Source organism: Thalassophryne amazonica, chromosome 2 (genome assembly GCF_902500255.1).
Source record: "Thalassophryne amazonica chromosome 2, fThaAma1.1, whole genome shotgun sequence".
Lineage (NCBI taxonomy): Eukaryota > Metazoa > Chordata > Actinopteri > Batrachoidiformes > Batrachoididae > Thalassophryne > Thalassophryne amazonica.
In genome coordinates, this window is record NC_047104.1 from 20,379,470 (window position 1) to 20,397,115 (window position 17,646).

Genomic DNA, 17,646 nt, shown 5'->3' on the forward strand with positions numbered 1-17,646 from the left:
GTGTGATGTGCTCGTACCTGGAGATCACAGGCAGCTTTTTGGATCTTCTCCTCTGGGCTCTTCTCTCCATCGTCTTGGCAGCCGCTGAGCCACTCTTCCTCTGAGGCATGACGGTCAGCTCAGGATCCAGCACACCCCTCCCAGCTCTGCTCCAGCCTAATGGAGACAGAGACTCTGCAGGGCAATTAGAAAATCCAGTTAGCCTGACTCCATCTGCCTGAGAGTGTTCTGCTGAGGCCACTGAGACCAGATGAAAACCCTGAAACATCCTCAATGGTCAGGACTGAACACTGCGCAAACACACAAATGGATCCAAAGAAACCTGCACGCTGACGAGGTTTGAGTGTATTCTTTCAAAAAAAGGATCCATTAAAGTTTTGTGCACACCAGAGAGTCCTGGAGGATGACCCAAATGCATTTATCAATGACATGACCATCTGCCCCGCAGCCAGAGGTGCAACACTTCCACACGTGTCAGCCAACCACAAATAATATGGAATGAAACAGACACTCCTCCAAAAAGTACAGTCCTACATCTAGAAGGATTAGCACCACAATTCACAGAGCCGAGTTACTGCAGTGCCAAATGTAGACCATAGTAGACTGACACGTAGAAACCCTGCAGGTCCACATCACAAATTTTACAAAGCCAAATCAACAACATGGAAATTAAAAAGAAAAAGTACAGTGATTCTGATATACTTACTCCGACAGCTGTTTCATTGCGGACTGTATGAACCAAAGACACTTCAGGTTTTTTTCCTTTTTCTGGTCAACTTCATTTAATTTGTTAATATTCATCCATTCTTGCATTCCAAGCCAATCAACCAACTTTATTTGTTAAGCATTTTAAAACAACCACAGAGGACCAAAGTGCTGTACAGAAGAATAAATAAAAATCATCATAAAAGACATAAAAATTCACATAAGACATAAAATTTTAAACAACAATAACTAAAAGCTAGAAAAGTTGAGTAAAATAACAACCATATGATAAAAAGCAATAAGATAAAATCAAATAAATGAATGAAGTCAACGTCTTAAGGCCCTGTCACACCTTCACGAGTTAGCCAGTGTATGCCAGCTGTATTAAAAACGCTGGCATAAATCCAATAAGTTAAGGGTACATTTTTAATATGTTAAGAGCAAGTTCAAGCATGTTGAAACACGCTGAAGCTCACTGATGTACGTCCTAATAAGCTGAGCTCCTCAAAAAATTTTGGGTATGCTGAAAATTTTACGAGTGCCAGTGTGTGACTCATATGTCCCGCACATGTGAATGCTGGCACACGTTTCTTGTAATTTACTCATAAGTCTAAATTTGTCCATTAATGCTGGCCACTGATTGGCTGAAATCTGCAGTCCTCATGCAGAATGACTGTTTCATCCACACATGGAGTAAATCTGACCTGTTCATTTCAGTCTAATTCATCATCACAGACGGACATGAATCCACATAAAGCTCCTGATTTTTGAAAATGACCTCTGACTATACTTTAATTCGTGGCTGAAAACGCAGCGTTTTAAAGCGGTGGTTTTTCTGCTCCAGGTGCGTTTCTCAGAGGATGCCGATGTCGAGTGCTCTGATCACACAGAAGCACTGTGATGATTGAAACTTTAAAAGCGTCGTCACTGTGGTGTGATCATCAGACGATCTGACCGATCAGGGTGATCACGCATGATTAATGCACTGTTTAAACATTTAAAGCACCATCGCTGATCACCACGCCAACAGATCACAGACCACGTCATTCAGATCACACCTGATCATGGTTGACTGGCGCTTTAATCAATCAATCAATCAATCAATCAATCAATCAATCAGTTTTTTTATATAGCGCCAAATCACAACAAACAGTTGCCCCAAGGTGCTTTAAAAGGTTAAATCATCACAGTGTTTCATTATTCAGGTCTGTGATGACCTGATCAGATCCGCTGATCAGGAAGCACCCAGTGTTTTCAACATTTAAAGAGACAGCACTCCATTCATTCACGGCAGCGTTTCCCACAGCCAGTCCACTCATCAGCATTCTGTACACAATGAAAATGGTCCACCAAGATAAAAAGTAAAAATAAAAAAATAAAATAACGTTAAATTACTCTGTTTCTGACGGTGCTGTCGGCAGACTCTGGTTAATCATCAATGTTTTTTTTTGTTTTTTTTAAACCCTCAAATTTTACAGTTTTACTAAAATTGTTCAGAAATATAGCTGATGAAATATTTATTATGTAGCATATGTAGCTTTAATGCTGCATTAAAAATCCTTGGAAGCTCTGAAATTGCTGACATGAAAAATCACTACTTCGAAGAAAAAGTGCATTCATAGGATCACCTCATAGACAAATATGGACCAAGTACTTAGCCTATCATAGAGCGAGGCTAATGTTATGTTTTATGGCTAAATGTAATCGTCAATGACTTTTTGCTGATGTGTGGTGCTGGTAACTTAATTAAATCAAATCAAATCAATTTTATTTATATAGCGCCAAATCACAACAAACAGTCACCCCAAGGCGCTTTATATTGTAAGGCAAAAGCCATACAATAATTACAGAAAAACCCCAACAGTCAAAACGACCCCCTATGAGCAAGCACTTGGCGACAGTGGGAAGGAAAACTCCTTTGGGAGCTGGTTCCACAGGAGATGAGCCTGAAAGCAGAAGGCTCTGCCTCCCATTCTACTCTTACAAACCCTAGGAACTACAAGTAAGCCTGCAGTCTGAGAGCGAAGCGCTCTATTGGAGTGATATGGTACTATGAGGTCCCTAAGATAAGATGGGACCTGATTATTCAAAACCTTATAAGTAAGAAGAAGAATTTTAAATTCTATTCTGGAATTAACAGGGAGCCAATGAAAAGAAGCCAATATGGGTGAAATATGCTCTCTCCTTCTAGTCCCTGTCACTAATCTAGCTGCAGCATTTTGAATTAACTGAAGGCTTTTCAGGGAACTTTTAGGACAACCTGATAATAATGAATCATAATAGTCCAGCCTAGAAGAAATAAATGTATGAATTAGCTTTTCAGCATCACTCTGAGACAAGACCTTTCTAATTTTAGAGATATTGCGTAAATGCAAAAAAGCAGTCCTACATATTTGCTTAATATGCACATTGAAGGACATATCCTGATCAAAAACGACTCCAAGATTTCTCACAGTATTACTAGAGGTCAGGGTAATGCCATCCAGAGTAAGGATCTGGTTAGACACCACGTTTGTAAGATTTGTAAGGTTGTTCTTATTTTCTTCAATTAGTGATGAATAGTAAGATGTCCTAGCTTTACGGAGGGCTTTTTATAGAGCAACAGACTCTTTTTCCAGGCTAAATGAAGATCTTCTAAATTAGTGAGACGCCATTTCCTCTCCAGCTTACGGGTTATCTGCGTTAAGCTGCGAGTTTGTGGGTTAAACCACGGAGTCTGGCACTTCTGATTTAAGGCTCTCTTTTTCAGAGGAGCTACAGCATCCAAAGTTGTGCTCAATGAGGATGTAAAGATATTGACGAGATACTCTATCTCACTCACAGAGTTTAGGTAGCTACTCTGCACTGTGTTGGTATATGGCATTGAAGAACATAACAAAGAAGGAATCATATCCATAAACCTAGTTACAGCACTTTCACAAAGACTCTTACTGTAATGAACATTATTCCCCACTGCTGGGTAGTCCATTAAAGTAAATGTAAATGTTATTAAGAAATGATCAGACAAAAAGGGGTTTTCAGGGAATACTGTTAAGTCTTCAATTTCTATGCCATATGTCAGAACAAGATCTAAAGTGTGGCTAAGGTGGTGGGTGGGTTCATTTACATTTTGAGCGAAGCCAACTGAGTCTAATAATAGATTAAATGCAGTGTTGAGGCTGTCATTCTCAGCATCTATGTGGATGTTAAAATCACCCACTATAATTATCTTATCTGAGCTAAGCACTAAGTCAGACAAAAGGTCTGAAAAATCACAAAGAAACTCACAGTAATGACCAGGTGGACAATAGATAATAACAAATAAAACTGGTTTTTGAGACTTCCAATTTGGATGGACAAGACTAAATCTACATAGAATGTGAAAATATTACATACAGCAGTAATATTTTGTTAAAAATTCATTTAAAGATGCATTTTCAACACAAATCACAAACATATCTACCACTGTTGTGTGTCACAAGTGAAAATTCTGGTCCGATGGAGCATTCAAGGCATTTTTCCCTAAGCCAGAGGTCAGAATCTCCACAATTCTGACAGTTTTGAATGCAGCATAATGTCTCTCCTGACGTTTGAGCACCTCACTAACTGAGAGTGCAGACTGAATTTTACTTCATAAACACACAAACCAGCAGCTTGTGGACACGTTTTGGAGCAGAAAGCAACTTTTAAATTCTTCAGCAGCTGTTTGTCAACAGATTACAAATCAAACAGGTAAACTAAAAATGATTTTACTGAAACAAATACACATCAAAGTATTGTGTGTAAATTATAAAAATAACTCAATGCTAAAATACCACTGTGCAAATCAAAAAATATTTGGAACACCCTCTGTGCATTTGCAGATATTAAAAAGACAGATTTAACCCATAGCAAGTTAGCTTTGAGTTAGAGAACATTAGCGCACATGCTAATGTCTGCTAAATGTCTCATAAATCACTCCAGAGGCGTTATTAGGTTCCAAAAACAGCATTTTCAGTTTTAGAAGTGTTTAATTCTGGCTAGTGTTTACATAATATATGACAAAGAGGTTATTTTTACACACAAACGAAACAGAGTTTACACCTAGTTAGCAGACTGCGATGTCATCACGCTAATGTCTGCTAAATAGTTTGTAAATCTTTCCAGAGGTGTTATCAGGTTACAAAAACAGCATTTTCAGTTTTAAAAGTGTTTATTTCTTGCTAACATTTACATAATATATGAGTAACATGTACATAAACACACAAAACAAGCATTTTTGAAGAGACCAGCGACTGATGTCAGGGTGTAGCTCTACTCTGATTGGGTGTCACCCGCGTCACTCAAACACAAAACGGATCAGATTGAAACAGAATGTGACTTTTTAGCCTCTTAAAGTCCCTCTTAAAATACATGAAGGTTAACCATTTTTTAACTTGTCCATGTCTGTGTCCCAAGAATTTCTCCTGTGGCGTAATTAAGTTTGGGAAAAACTTATTTTAAGTGATCTTGCTACATGGACAGACAATGTTATAAATATCAAATAAGCTTTCTCTTCATATTCTGTCATTATTTACAATATCTTAGCTCAGCTTTTTTTGAGTGTATTAACATGATTATGGTGTAATTGAAGCAGGAAGTGCATTCAGACATCATCAAGGGCAAAAAACAAAATTAGCCTACTTTGCTATAGACTGCAGGATGACATTCAGTTCCTGCTTGGCATTTATCAATCAATCAATCAATCTATTTTTTTATATAGCGCCAAATCACAACAAACAGTTGCCCCAAGGCGCTTTATATTGTAAGGCAAGGCCATACAATAATTATGTAAAACCCCAACGGTCAAAACGACCCCCTGTGAGCAAGCACTTGGCTACAGTGAGCACAACACCAGGATTTGATCAAGACTGTCCCTGAATTGAAGGCAAATCTAGTAATTTCTAATTTTACAGTTTTTACGTAATTATTGTATGGCCTTGCCTTACAATATAAAGCGCCTTGGGGCAACTGTTTGTTGTGATTTGGCGCTATATAAATAAAATTGATTGATTGATTGATTGATAATTACAAAAAAATAAGCTTCATTAATACATTAATAGAGGCGGTGATGGTCTAGTGGTTAAGTGTTGGGCTTAAGACCAGAGGATCCTTGGTTCAAATCCCAGCCTGACCGGAAAATCACTAAGGACCCTTGGGCAAGGGCCTTAATCCCCTAGTTGCTCCCAGTATGTAGTGAGCACCTCGTACGGCAGCACAATGACATCGAGGTGAATGTGAGGTATTATTGTAAAGTGCTTTGAGCGTCTGATGCAGATAAATGCAGTCCATTTACCAATACTGAGTCTAGTCAAACTAAAATTCTACGAGGCTGTAGTTTCTTGCTCCTACTTTGTGGAATTATCTGGTGATGGTTTTTTAAAGTCCAGTTCTGCTGAATAATTTCAGGCCAAACTTTAAACAAATTAATTATCTGCTGTAATTGGCATATTTTAAAAATAATTTGAATCATATTTTGCTGATTTATGTGATTTTTGTACAATTCATCTTTTGATTTCTAATCATTTTTATGGCTTTTTTTATTTTATAGTTTTGTTTGATGTTTTTTATTATGTTTGTGATTTTCTACAAATAAAGTAATTATGATTAATGTCATGTTCAAACTCCAGTGGATGTCATGGATTCCACTCAGACGCCACTCTACTTGGACCTGCTTGATCATGACAATGAAATCAATCGACTGGTGAAGATGGCCGACCTCATGATGGAGTGTTTCCATGATCCCCGAGTCTCGGAGCACAAAGTTCCTCCTCCTACACCTCCTGTGGAGGAACAGGTAGCGTTGGACAGAACACACAGTCAGCAGGAGTATTATGTCATTACCAAGGGCACAATTTGGAACAAGAAATTGGGGGGGACAAAGTGCGAGGCCCGCAGGGCCGAAGCCCATAGGCCGGGCATCTGGGGGCCGCTTTAGGCCCCCAGAAGCCAGTGGTTTTTAGATAAGCTCAGATGCATTCTGAGCATCCAGAACAGTAATTTTAATGTTTTGAGAAGACCATAAAGTGGATACCATTTGACTTATACAATTTGAAACTGGGGATATAAGTACTTTATTCTGAGAATAGCCAGCAATGATTTTTATTAACATCCTGGTGTAAATAAGGTATCACCACATGTGTAGAACTCAAAAAGAATGATAGGTTCAGTTTTCATTAAAAAAAACAACTGCAATGTGGTAAAATGTATTCATAAATATGAAAGAACAGGCTCTTAATAATTATTAACTATTGCATACTGTATTTTTTTTCTCAAGATTTGTTTTTGCATAAGTTTGAAAAAACAACAGATCATAAGTTTAGTATAAATTACTTATCATGAATTTAATTTTCGAAGTGGCACTAATGACAACACTCATACTGAACATAATTTCACTTGCATAGACTGATTTTGGAGATCAAGCAATAATTGCAGATAGGCTTTCTGAGGTCCCAGATAGCTTTTCATATTTCCTTTCCTTTCATATTCCTACTTTCAGAATACCATATGGTCCATTGATACTTATGTGTAGACGCTAGTCCCTAGAGGCAACTATTTTTGGTTTCAAATCTGGGCAAATGCAGTCCCAGAAAATTCTGAATGTGACAAACAAGAAACAGGTGTTGTAAACAAGTCAATGCTGCTAAAAATACAAACTTGCAGAAACAAAGATACTATTCTGACATGGTTTTGCACATAAGACTGGTTTGCACATAAGACTGGCATAGCATGTTTCAGTACACACATATATGTCAGAAGGTGGGAGGGACATACCATATTCTGTCCCCCCTGGTTGAAAAGGAGGGGGGACATGTCCCCCCATCCCCCACCAAATTGCGCCCATGGTCATTACATCATAAATAAAAGTTTAAAGTTCAAAATAAAGAAACACAAAATACTTTCAATTGTCATAAAAGCAGGACGTTTGTCTTCAGTTCCGCCTGAAGCAACAAATAAAAACATTAAATACAGTGTGTGTTCAATAAGATGAATGTAGATTTGACATCAGCCAAAGTGGCTCTTGGGGGTGGACCACAAGGTGATGTCACAGAAACCAACATTTCCTGCAGGCTGAAAAAAGGTGAAATCAGCCTAAATTCCCAATGTTTATGACTTAATATCTCAGGACATATGGCACCAAAAATAAAACACAAGACACCAATAGTTTCAGAAAACTTTATTTATTTAGAATAGTCAGCTCATTTGGCATTTATTTGCCAGATGCACTTGAGGAGTTTTAATGAATGGAGAGATGGATTTATGACAAATATGGACAGATCATATTTTGTAACCACTGGTTGTGTTTGTTTGTGTTTTCAGGATCAGGATGATCTCCTGATCATGGACCTTGGAAGCCCTCAATACCAGACGCTCAACACTCCTGTTGCTGAAACCATTTTATTTACTTTTGTTCCTCCCACATTTTATCTGGCTTCCTCCACTCCTGCTCATCTCGCCTGTGTTCCTGATCCTCCAAAACCCAGTGCTCCTCCCACCACTCCTGCTCGTCCCACCTGTGTTCCTGTTCCTCCAAAACCCAGCGCCTCTCCCAGCACTTCTGCTGATCCCAAACCGTACGTGGAAAAAAGCCCCCAAATGCCTTCATGGTGTTTAGGCAGAAGCAGCGCCAACTTGTGGTGGCACAGCAGAAGGTGAAAAACTGTGCCATCGTGAATAAGATTCTGGGACAGATGGTGAGTGTGCACACTCCTCACATGCACAATCTTGACATTGTGTCAGTGAGTGTGTGAACTGACAGTCTGTTGTCTTGTGTTTGCAGTGGCATTCTCTCTCTGCAGCGGAGAAAGAAGAATATTTCGAACTGGCCAGAATCGAGAGCCGACGACATTACGAGCTCCACCCGACATGGAAGCCCAACAGGAAGGTGAGGAAACAGTCAGATCGAACGTGTGACTCTTTTCTTTAACAGCTGCCATCATAGAGAAAGTCTGAATGTGTTTATCTATTTATTGTACAGGTTAAAAATGTCAAAATGTCTTGGCACTGACCCTCAGCAGCCTGCAGAGAAATGACCAAATCTATTTTATTTTTTTACTATCTGTAAATATATTTTTTTAATAAATTGTCTTTATAACATAAAATGTTGGACTGCATTCACTGTTTTGTGTATTTTTCAAGGAACCAACAGGTCACTTATTTCATTCTTATTTTGGACAAAACCTGATCAGTTTAATCAACTCATTTATTTTGAGGGAATTATTTCATTTTCCTGAACTTATATTCAAGCATTAAATATCATCTTAAGTCAAATAAACCTAACTGAGTTGAGCCAATAATGTAATTTTGTGTGTGTGTGTGTGTGTGTGTGTGTGTGTGTGTGTGTGTGTGTGTGTGTGTGTGTGTGTGTGTGTGTGTGTGTGTGTGTGTGTGTGTGTGTGTGTGTGTGTGTGCACATGCGCGTTATGTATTCATTCAGAATATTTTTCTGATGATCAAGAGAGGCCACAACACTTACAAATTACAAACACATCATGCTTTCATTATCAAGGAGTATATACATATTCAACAAATAAACAAAGTGCTTGGCACAAAAATGGTCAACAATTTTCTGTAAATCATTTTTGGAGGCAAATGTCCCTGGGGTCAAATTGACCAAGTGTGGACCAACTGCAAGTGTGGATACACTCCACATCCACACACACAGATACCCTGTGGATGACACATACTCCTACAGTAGTGTTCAGAATAATAGTAGTGCTATGTGACTAAAAAGATTAATCCAGGTTTTGAGTATATTTCTTATTGTTACATGGGAAACAAGGTACCAGTATATTCAGTAGATTCTCACAAATCCAACAAGACCAACCATTCATGATATACACACTCTTAAGGCTATGAAATTGGGCTATTAGTAAAAATAAGTATAAAAGGGGGTGTTCACAATAATAGTAGTGTGGCATTCAGTCAGTGAGTTCGTCAATTTTGTGGAACAAAAGGTGTCCCCTATGTAAGGATGAAGCTACTGTACATTCATCCATCTACCACCGGAGTGCCGGACAGAAGACAAGGATTCACACAAGAACACACATGTTCATTCAAAGATTCAACCACACACATGCTCTCACACACACCCACAGAACACATGGAGACAGGAGCACCCGGAGGACAGGCAGACCCACATACACACACACACACACACACACACACACACACACACACACACACACACACACACACACACACACACACACACACACACACACACACACACACACACACACACACACACACACACACACACACACACAACACTCATGACCACAGACCCAGAGGACAGATCTACCCCCACACAAGACAGGGGACAGGAACCACTGGTTTGGGGCTGGACATGCTGAAATAACATAATAATAAATAAAACATGAATGAATGAATAAATGAATGAATAAAAAGAAAATCTTTAAGCTTGTTGTATGAAGCCTTCAATTCCCCAATAAGCTGAAGTTAAAAATGCATTTTTTTAGGAAAAACCATTCTGAAAGAAGAGATGACAAAGTTATGGCGACTGTCGGATCTGAATTCTGTATGACATCACTGTCCACAACACCTCAGTAACACATGATATCTTGTCAACATGACAACAACGGTTGAGGATATTATCAGGGTTCTTCAGTCCTAAAAGCTGCAGGAATTTGGTTTTCAGGTCATGGAGCAAACAGCCTGAACAAGCGATCTGTTTGTGTGTAAAAGCATGAAGCAGCCACCAGGAAGCAGAGGGGGGTGCCTCCGTGCATCACAACAATGTGCTTCTTGTTCAGATTTATCCAGACTACAAGAAGCAGCATCTCCCCCTGCTGGAAAGCCAGAAGACTGCAGATGAGTACATGATTGCGGCCTTCACCATGTCACAGAGTATTTGTGCACTTTAACCTGAAATTACCTCCTGGAACAACGCGGCTCAGTGGCAGGAAGTGAGTCTGACACAGTGAATGACAGGCTTAGGTCTCCTGCAAACTGTTGGACCAGAATTCCACTCACATGCCGGTCGTCAGAGGTTAAAGGTTACTCACCGAACCCCATCATTGTGTTGCCGTCTGGGAGAAGGATCCAGTGCAGACTGAACCCAGTGTGGTGTCCTCTGGTCCGTGGTGAAGTGCCGGACCTCCTCGTCCTCCTCCTCACTGCTTCTCCTCCCTCCTGCCTCTGGTCAGAGCATAACAGCAGCTCACAGTGTGACCTCACACCTCCACCAGTTGGAACGCCATGAATGGACTCCCTGTGACCCAGAGCGCCCCGGCTCCACCCTATGAATCACGTTTCCTGTTTCTATAACAGAACCAGAACTGCTCTGAGCTTCAGGACCAACAGCTGCATTTCAGAAAATTCAGAATATGGTGAAAACGTTCTTGACCTCACCTCTCGTCCTATGACTGATGGCGTAAGCTCCACCCCCCATGACCCTTGATTGGAGGAAGCAGGTCTAGAAAAGGAATGAATATTTTTCAGGTTTTTCAGAAATTTATGTATTTGAGACTCATTACATAATAAACAAAAAGTTTCAAGTATTTTTTGTTTTAGCCTACAGCTGCAAAATACAAAATGTGCATTTCACAATGTTCGAAATTTCATAAGATCAATCCCCAAAAAAGGATTTATAACACAGAAATGTTGAATTTATGAAAAGTCCATTCATTTGTGTGATCATTATGTGGTTTGGGCTCTTTTTGAATGAATTCCTACATCAGTGTGGCCTGCAGGCGAACAGCCTGCGGCGCAGAGGTGAACAGCCTGGGGCACGGAGTGGTCGGCCTGCGACGCGGAGGTGATTGGCCTGACATGCAGCAGGGAGGCAGTCAGCCTGCGGCGCAGCAGCCTCTTCAAGGAGATGTCATTTTTAAGTTCACAAATACAGATGTAAAATCTAATTATTAAGAACAAATAAACTGATGCAGGTTTTAGCATCTTGTTGAGTATTTAGAGATTGTTCATGATTTATCTCAGGGGCTCGGAACTTTTACTCAACCCTGTGTATGTGTGTATGTGTGTGTGCGTACGGGGTGACTTTATTAATCCCGATGAGGAAACGTAACAGTCTCTGTACAGTTCATAGGAATTCAGGCGGACAACACAATAAAGTAAAAACATTAAAATACAATAAAAGCTGATCTACAGCAAAGGAATAGAACAAACTACAATGTGACTGCTGCGGGGACGAAGGACCTCCTCAAACGTTCAGTAAAACACTGAGGCATCACAAACTGCTGACTAACAGAGCTTCTAAAGACACTGTGAGGACGGCTTAGTGCAGATTAGACTTTAATTTGGTCCTCATACTCTTTTCAGCAATGGCTTCCAGTGAGTCCAGATTGATATCGATCACAGAGCACGCATTCCTAATCAACTGATCCAATCTATTTTTACCGTCATGAAGATGCTGCCTCCAGCAGAGGACAACATAACAAGGGCATGAGCCAAGATTCCCTGATATAAGACATGCAGGAGGTTCTTGCTGATGTCAAAGGATCTGTTTTCTCAAAATGTCATCAAAACATGTATACAGCCTGTGTTCTTTTCCTGTCTAATTTGTTGTCCAGAAGGACACTAAGAAACCTAAAGGATTCATCAACCTTGACCTGTTGACCCTCGATAAGAAGTGGAGAGAGATCCTCCATCTTCCTTCTAAAATCAATCATTCATTCTTTTGTCTTTGCTACATTCAGTTTAAAAAGTTTAAATTACACCAGTGGACGAAAGATTCAGCCTATCTTTTGTAGGCGAGGTCATGAGCTTGAGTCAACAGACCCACCAGAGTGGTCTGAAAACCTTTGAAGCAGACAGGATGTCTTAGTGTGCCTGTGGTCAGCAAGAATAAAAAAGGAGCTAATACTATGCCCTGTGGCACGCCAGTGTTAGTTAAAATGATGCCTGTTTGATGTTTGTTGTCCTGTCTGACAAGCTGAGGATGAGACAAAAGACAATCCAAAATCCAAGATGTCGTTGTATTGTGTAGTTTTATGGTACAGTATTAAAATCAAAAAACATAATCCTAATAGAGCTGGCTGCTGTTTTACTCCGGCAATAATTAAAAACATAATAATTATATTATTAAAAAGGGCACTTACAGAAATCATTTGGAGGCCAAGGCCGTGGCACCTGCATATGACGCACTGATATGATTCAACCAACAGGCCAGTCGGTCTTCTTATAAATCAGCCACAGGTTCAAGTCAGGAGCTCCTCTGCCTCATAGCTACAATGTCCCAAAGTCACCCAGAGGTTATCCTGACTGCTTCTTCAGACCCTCCAGACCAGACTACAGGCCTGATTAAGGACCTTATCATTCTGATGGGGATGTGAATCAAGGATCCTGTGGTGAAAAGCCCACCAGTTTAATTACTTGACCATCACCTCTCCATAATAGTTCCAGGATGAGCATCATCATCACCACCACCAAAGGATGATGAAGGAGCATCATGAAAGGAAACTGTCCTGTGAGAAAATGACCCTGACTTGTTGTGTAATGACAGCAGGCATTTTTAACATTAACCCAGTACGGTACATTGTTACATCAAAGATTAATACAAAAGATTGACAATCAGGATAAAAGAGTGGTCAAGATCACAGAGAAAGACAGGAGATCAGCAACAAGCATAAAAAAGAGTGAATAGGATCCAAGATTAAGACAAATGATGAGCAATCAGGATAAAAGAGTGGCAAGGATTATCAGATTATGATCAAAGACCATCAATCAGGATTTAACAAGTGAGCGATCAGGATGATAGATTAAGAATTTGGGTGTAATTGGTCAATTTGTCACTGAGGTTTTAAACAGCTGTGCAAGGACTAAATAAATGATGCTTACAGCAGGAGAATGTCTAAATTCTCATAAAACTGTGGGATTTGGAGATGTTAACCATAAAAACTCAAACATGAAAATGAAAAATTTAGATTAACTCTATGACCTTGTTAATAATTCATATTTGATAATCAATCAAAGTGCTCTAAATAAGACTATTTTATTTTCAAATCAACTCTCTCAAAGCTAAAAACTCCTAAAACATCTCTGTTGCTGGACACCCCTGGATAAAAGGTCCTAATCCCATATTAGACACTCCTGATTTCAGGGTCATAATCCCATATTAGACACTCCTGGACAAAGAGTCATAATCTCATATTGGACACTCCTGGATAAAGGGCCATAATCCCATATTGGACACTCCTGGACAAAGAGTCATAATCTCATATTGGACACTCCTGGATAAAGGGCCATAATCCCATATTGGACACTCCTGGACAAAGAGTCATAATCCCATATTGGACACTCCTGGATAAAGGGTCATAATCCCATACTGATTGTATTGCTGAGAGAGTTGTGTATTGGAGTTCATTGTCTTCTTGTTTGCAGTCTGCTTTGTCTCCAGCAGAGGGAGCCATTGGCTCATCCAGTCCCAATTCAATTAACTTCATTTTTCTTTTAGGAACTTTATATGAGAAAGGCTTCAGTGTGAGTCTAGCTAACACACACACACGCACGCACGCACGCAAACTCCATGGAGCAGTTACCAGTGTTAAGTAAAACTTGCAACACACACTGAGGTATACAGAATTATTGAGCATTAATGAGTTAAAAGTGTTCAAAAGTGCTAAAAGAAATGGTTTTAAACTGTTACTAACAGATGTAGCACACGTCTTGACATAGCTCCCTCAAGATAACAAATGACTGTGTCGAATGTGTGTGCTCTGTGTGTAGTCTGTATAATCTGTGTGTAGTCTGTGTGTGGACTAATCTGTGTGTGGACTGTGTATTATCTGTGTGTAGTCTGTGTATAATTCTTGTGTAGTCTGTGTGTGGACTGTGTATAATCTGTGTGTGGACTGTGTATAGTCTGTGTGTAATCTGGTTTGTGTGTAGACTGTGTATAATCTGTGTATGTTCTATGTATAATCTTTGTGTAGTCTGTGTATAATCTGTGTGTTGACTGTGTATAATCTTTGTGTAGTCTGTGTATTATCTGCATGTGGACTGTGTATAATCTGTGTAGTCTGCAGTGTTGCCACAGTTACTTTGATTACTGATTACTCCTTGAAAAAGTAACTTAGTTACTTTACTGATTACTCAATTGGAAAAGTAACTAAGTTAGATTACTAGTTACTTTTTTAGTTACTTTCCCCAGCTGCCAACAACAACCCTCTGCCACCTCAAAATGACAATGATACCCGTTTTGCCAAAACTCACTTTATAGTCACCCTTTCTTGACTTCAATGAAAATAAATATTTGTTTTATAAAAAGTAAAATAAAGACCTCTTTCTTGACCTCATATTTAACTATTGACAGCACTGCAACAGTAAAACTTGCAGTTTCTAACCTACATTGGTAATAAATGTAACTATAAAATTCATTCTAACATTTAAATTATCTCTAAACATTTTACTTGTCGAAATTATTATTATTTTAAGTAGTATTAGTAGTTGTAGTAAAAAAACGGCTTCAAAACTGGACCTTTAATCTAGGGGTGTTATGGGGGCACATCCTTGCCCCATGCCCCCATTCCATCTGGATTCGCCCCTGCTTTGGCGTTTCAGCACAAAGAATGGATAACATTTATTTATGCAGAAAACATGACCAGATTTACAGGTAAGAAAGTTTTATTGTGTTTTCACATCATGTGGTCCTCAGAAAGAGAGTTTAGGTGCATTTGAGTGGGAAATAGTGTTAGTTGTTGACGCGTCGCGGAGGATCAGCTGTTTTTAGCAGCAGATACGGAGCGGCTCAGCTCAGAATTCTAAATAAAGGAGAAAAAAAAGCACGAGTCGTAGCTGCTGCAAAAAAACGCGGATGAAAAGCTCACAGCTCGCTTAAAGTGGGCAGTTCAGTCGAACCCCGACCCCCTGCCCACGGACCAAGTTTAATGCTGCTATCGACCCACAATGCAAAAATAATAGTAACTCACAGTGACTTGGAGAAGTAACTTTAATCTGATGGTAGTCTGTGTATTATTTTTGTGTAGTCCGTGTATAGTCTGTCTGTGGTCTGTGTATCTTTGTGTAGTCTGTGTATAATCTTTATGTAATCAGTGCACTGTAAGAAATGAAACAAAGGGGTTTTAAATGGAATTAATACTATTACTTTCAATATATTTGCAATTGTTAATTTTAGGGATTTAAGCAATAATGCTTCATTTGATTTAATTTAAACTACAATAGAGGGTGATCTACAAATATTCCTTGATTTGCACACGTTTTGCGATCCACATAAACAAATTTCCGATTTGTAACTTGTGTGTTGGTTTTTAAAATAAATGTGTAAATATATAATTTTTTCATTTGTATATTCGTTTTGCGAATTATGTAATTTATGTTTGTAGCATGGCCCAAACAGAGGGTCACCCCTTTGAGTCTGGTCTGCTTGAGGTTTCTTCCTCAGAGGGAGTTTTTCCTTACCACTGCTGCTCTGGGGGTTAGTAAGGTTAGATCTTACTTGTGTGAAGCGACTTGAGGCAACTCTGTTGTGATTTGGCGCTATATAAATGAAAATAAATTGAAATTTGGTAAAATAAAAGTTATTTGCGAAACTGAAAATTCTGTTTGTAAAGTGTGATTCAGCATTTGTGGGTCACCGATCACACGCATTCATCGCTTTGCTCGAATTTTGAGACATTGCGAGCACAAACCTTCATTTGAGTTTTACAAAAATGTGTCTCACTATTCACACTACCATCCAATATATGGCAGTGTTGTTCTATGCATTTTGGCACCTTCGCTTGCGTTGAACGTGACAACAGAGGGGGCCGATTTCTATGTCACTATCTGGCTTTTCGAGGAGCTGCCCAGGAAAAAGCTAAACACTCAGTCATAACCACAAGCAGAAGAACGAGCGATGACTAGCACCCACTGATCTGTATATCACCCTGCTGGGAGCTTTTTTCAGCGACTGTTCAGAGTGACGCGGGTCGAGGGGGAAGTGATCAGAGACTCAGAAAACATCATTTCCCATGATGCCTGTTGGCGTGTGTGTCAGTTAAACCTTCAGAATTAGTGCGTTACTTAAAAAAAATATGTGCGAAATTTTCACTTTGTAAAAATGACAGAGTTGCAGTTAATGTCGGTAAACTGTCTGTAATAAGTTTTGTTTATAAATAAAACCATGAGAGAAACTGGTTGGATGGTTCTCTAATTGTGATTGTGATGCTTTGTTTCTGAGTTCATGGCAAAACCCATGACACTCTGGCCATGTGACAATGAATGCTAAATATCAATTAAATATATATAAATACATCTGCACTCTATGACTGCGGTGGTCTAGAATGGAGTATTTTATGACAAACAACTGGAGTAATCTGACTTGTGCAGTGACATCCTAATTCACACTACCACAAGCCACTGTTGCAGTAGACACGCTGAGTGAAACTCCTCAGATTTGCTAATGGCATAACATTTGTGTGATAAAAAAATTTGTACAGATAGTACAAAAAAAGCACACATCAAAAGTTAAAACCATAATAATACATAATACTAATTTGTACAAATAGTACATAAAATACATAAAAGCATGAAGTTAAAAACCAATCCGTCATACCTATTTTTAAAAACAATGACACTGGCCGAATTCAACCCAAAAAGACTGGGGCACAAAGACACAGAAACACAAAGATAAAGGGGGGCACAAAAGGACTGGGGCACAAAGACACAGAAACACAAAGATAAAGGGAGGCACAAAAGGACTGGGGCACAAAGACACAGAAACACAAAGATAAAGGGGGGCACAAAAGGACTGGGGCACAAAGACACAGAAACACAAAGATAAAGGGGGGCACAAAAGGACTGGGGCACAAAGACACAGAAACACAAAGATAAAGGGGGGCACAAAAGGACTGGGGCACAAAGACACAGAAACACAAAGATAAAGGGGGGCACAAAAGGACTGGGGCACAAAGACACAAGGAGCCCAATGACAAGGGGGCATAAAGATACAGGGACCCAAAGACA

General features: G+C 39.4%; 1 protein-coding gene across 1 annotated transcript in view; it reads right to left on the minus strand.

Moving 5' to 3' along the window:
• The window catches only part of il16 (interleukin 16), a 236,540-nt gene extending 225,570 nt beyond the window's left edge, over positions 1-10,970 (minus strand). The window contains 2 exon segments of the mRNA XM_034184100.1: positions 18-174; positions 10,731-10,970. Coding sequence (XP_034039991.1) covers positions 18-174; positions 10,731-10,743 — 170 coding nt within the window. The 5' untranslated portion in view covers positions 10,744-10,970.
• Positions 10,971-17,646: the final 6,676 nt, after the last annotated feature.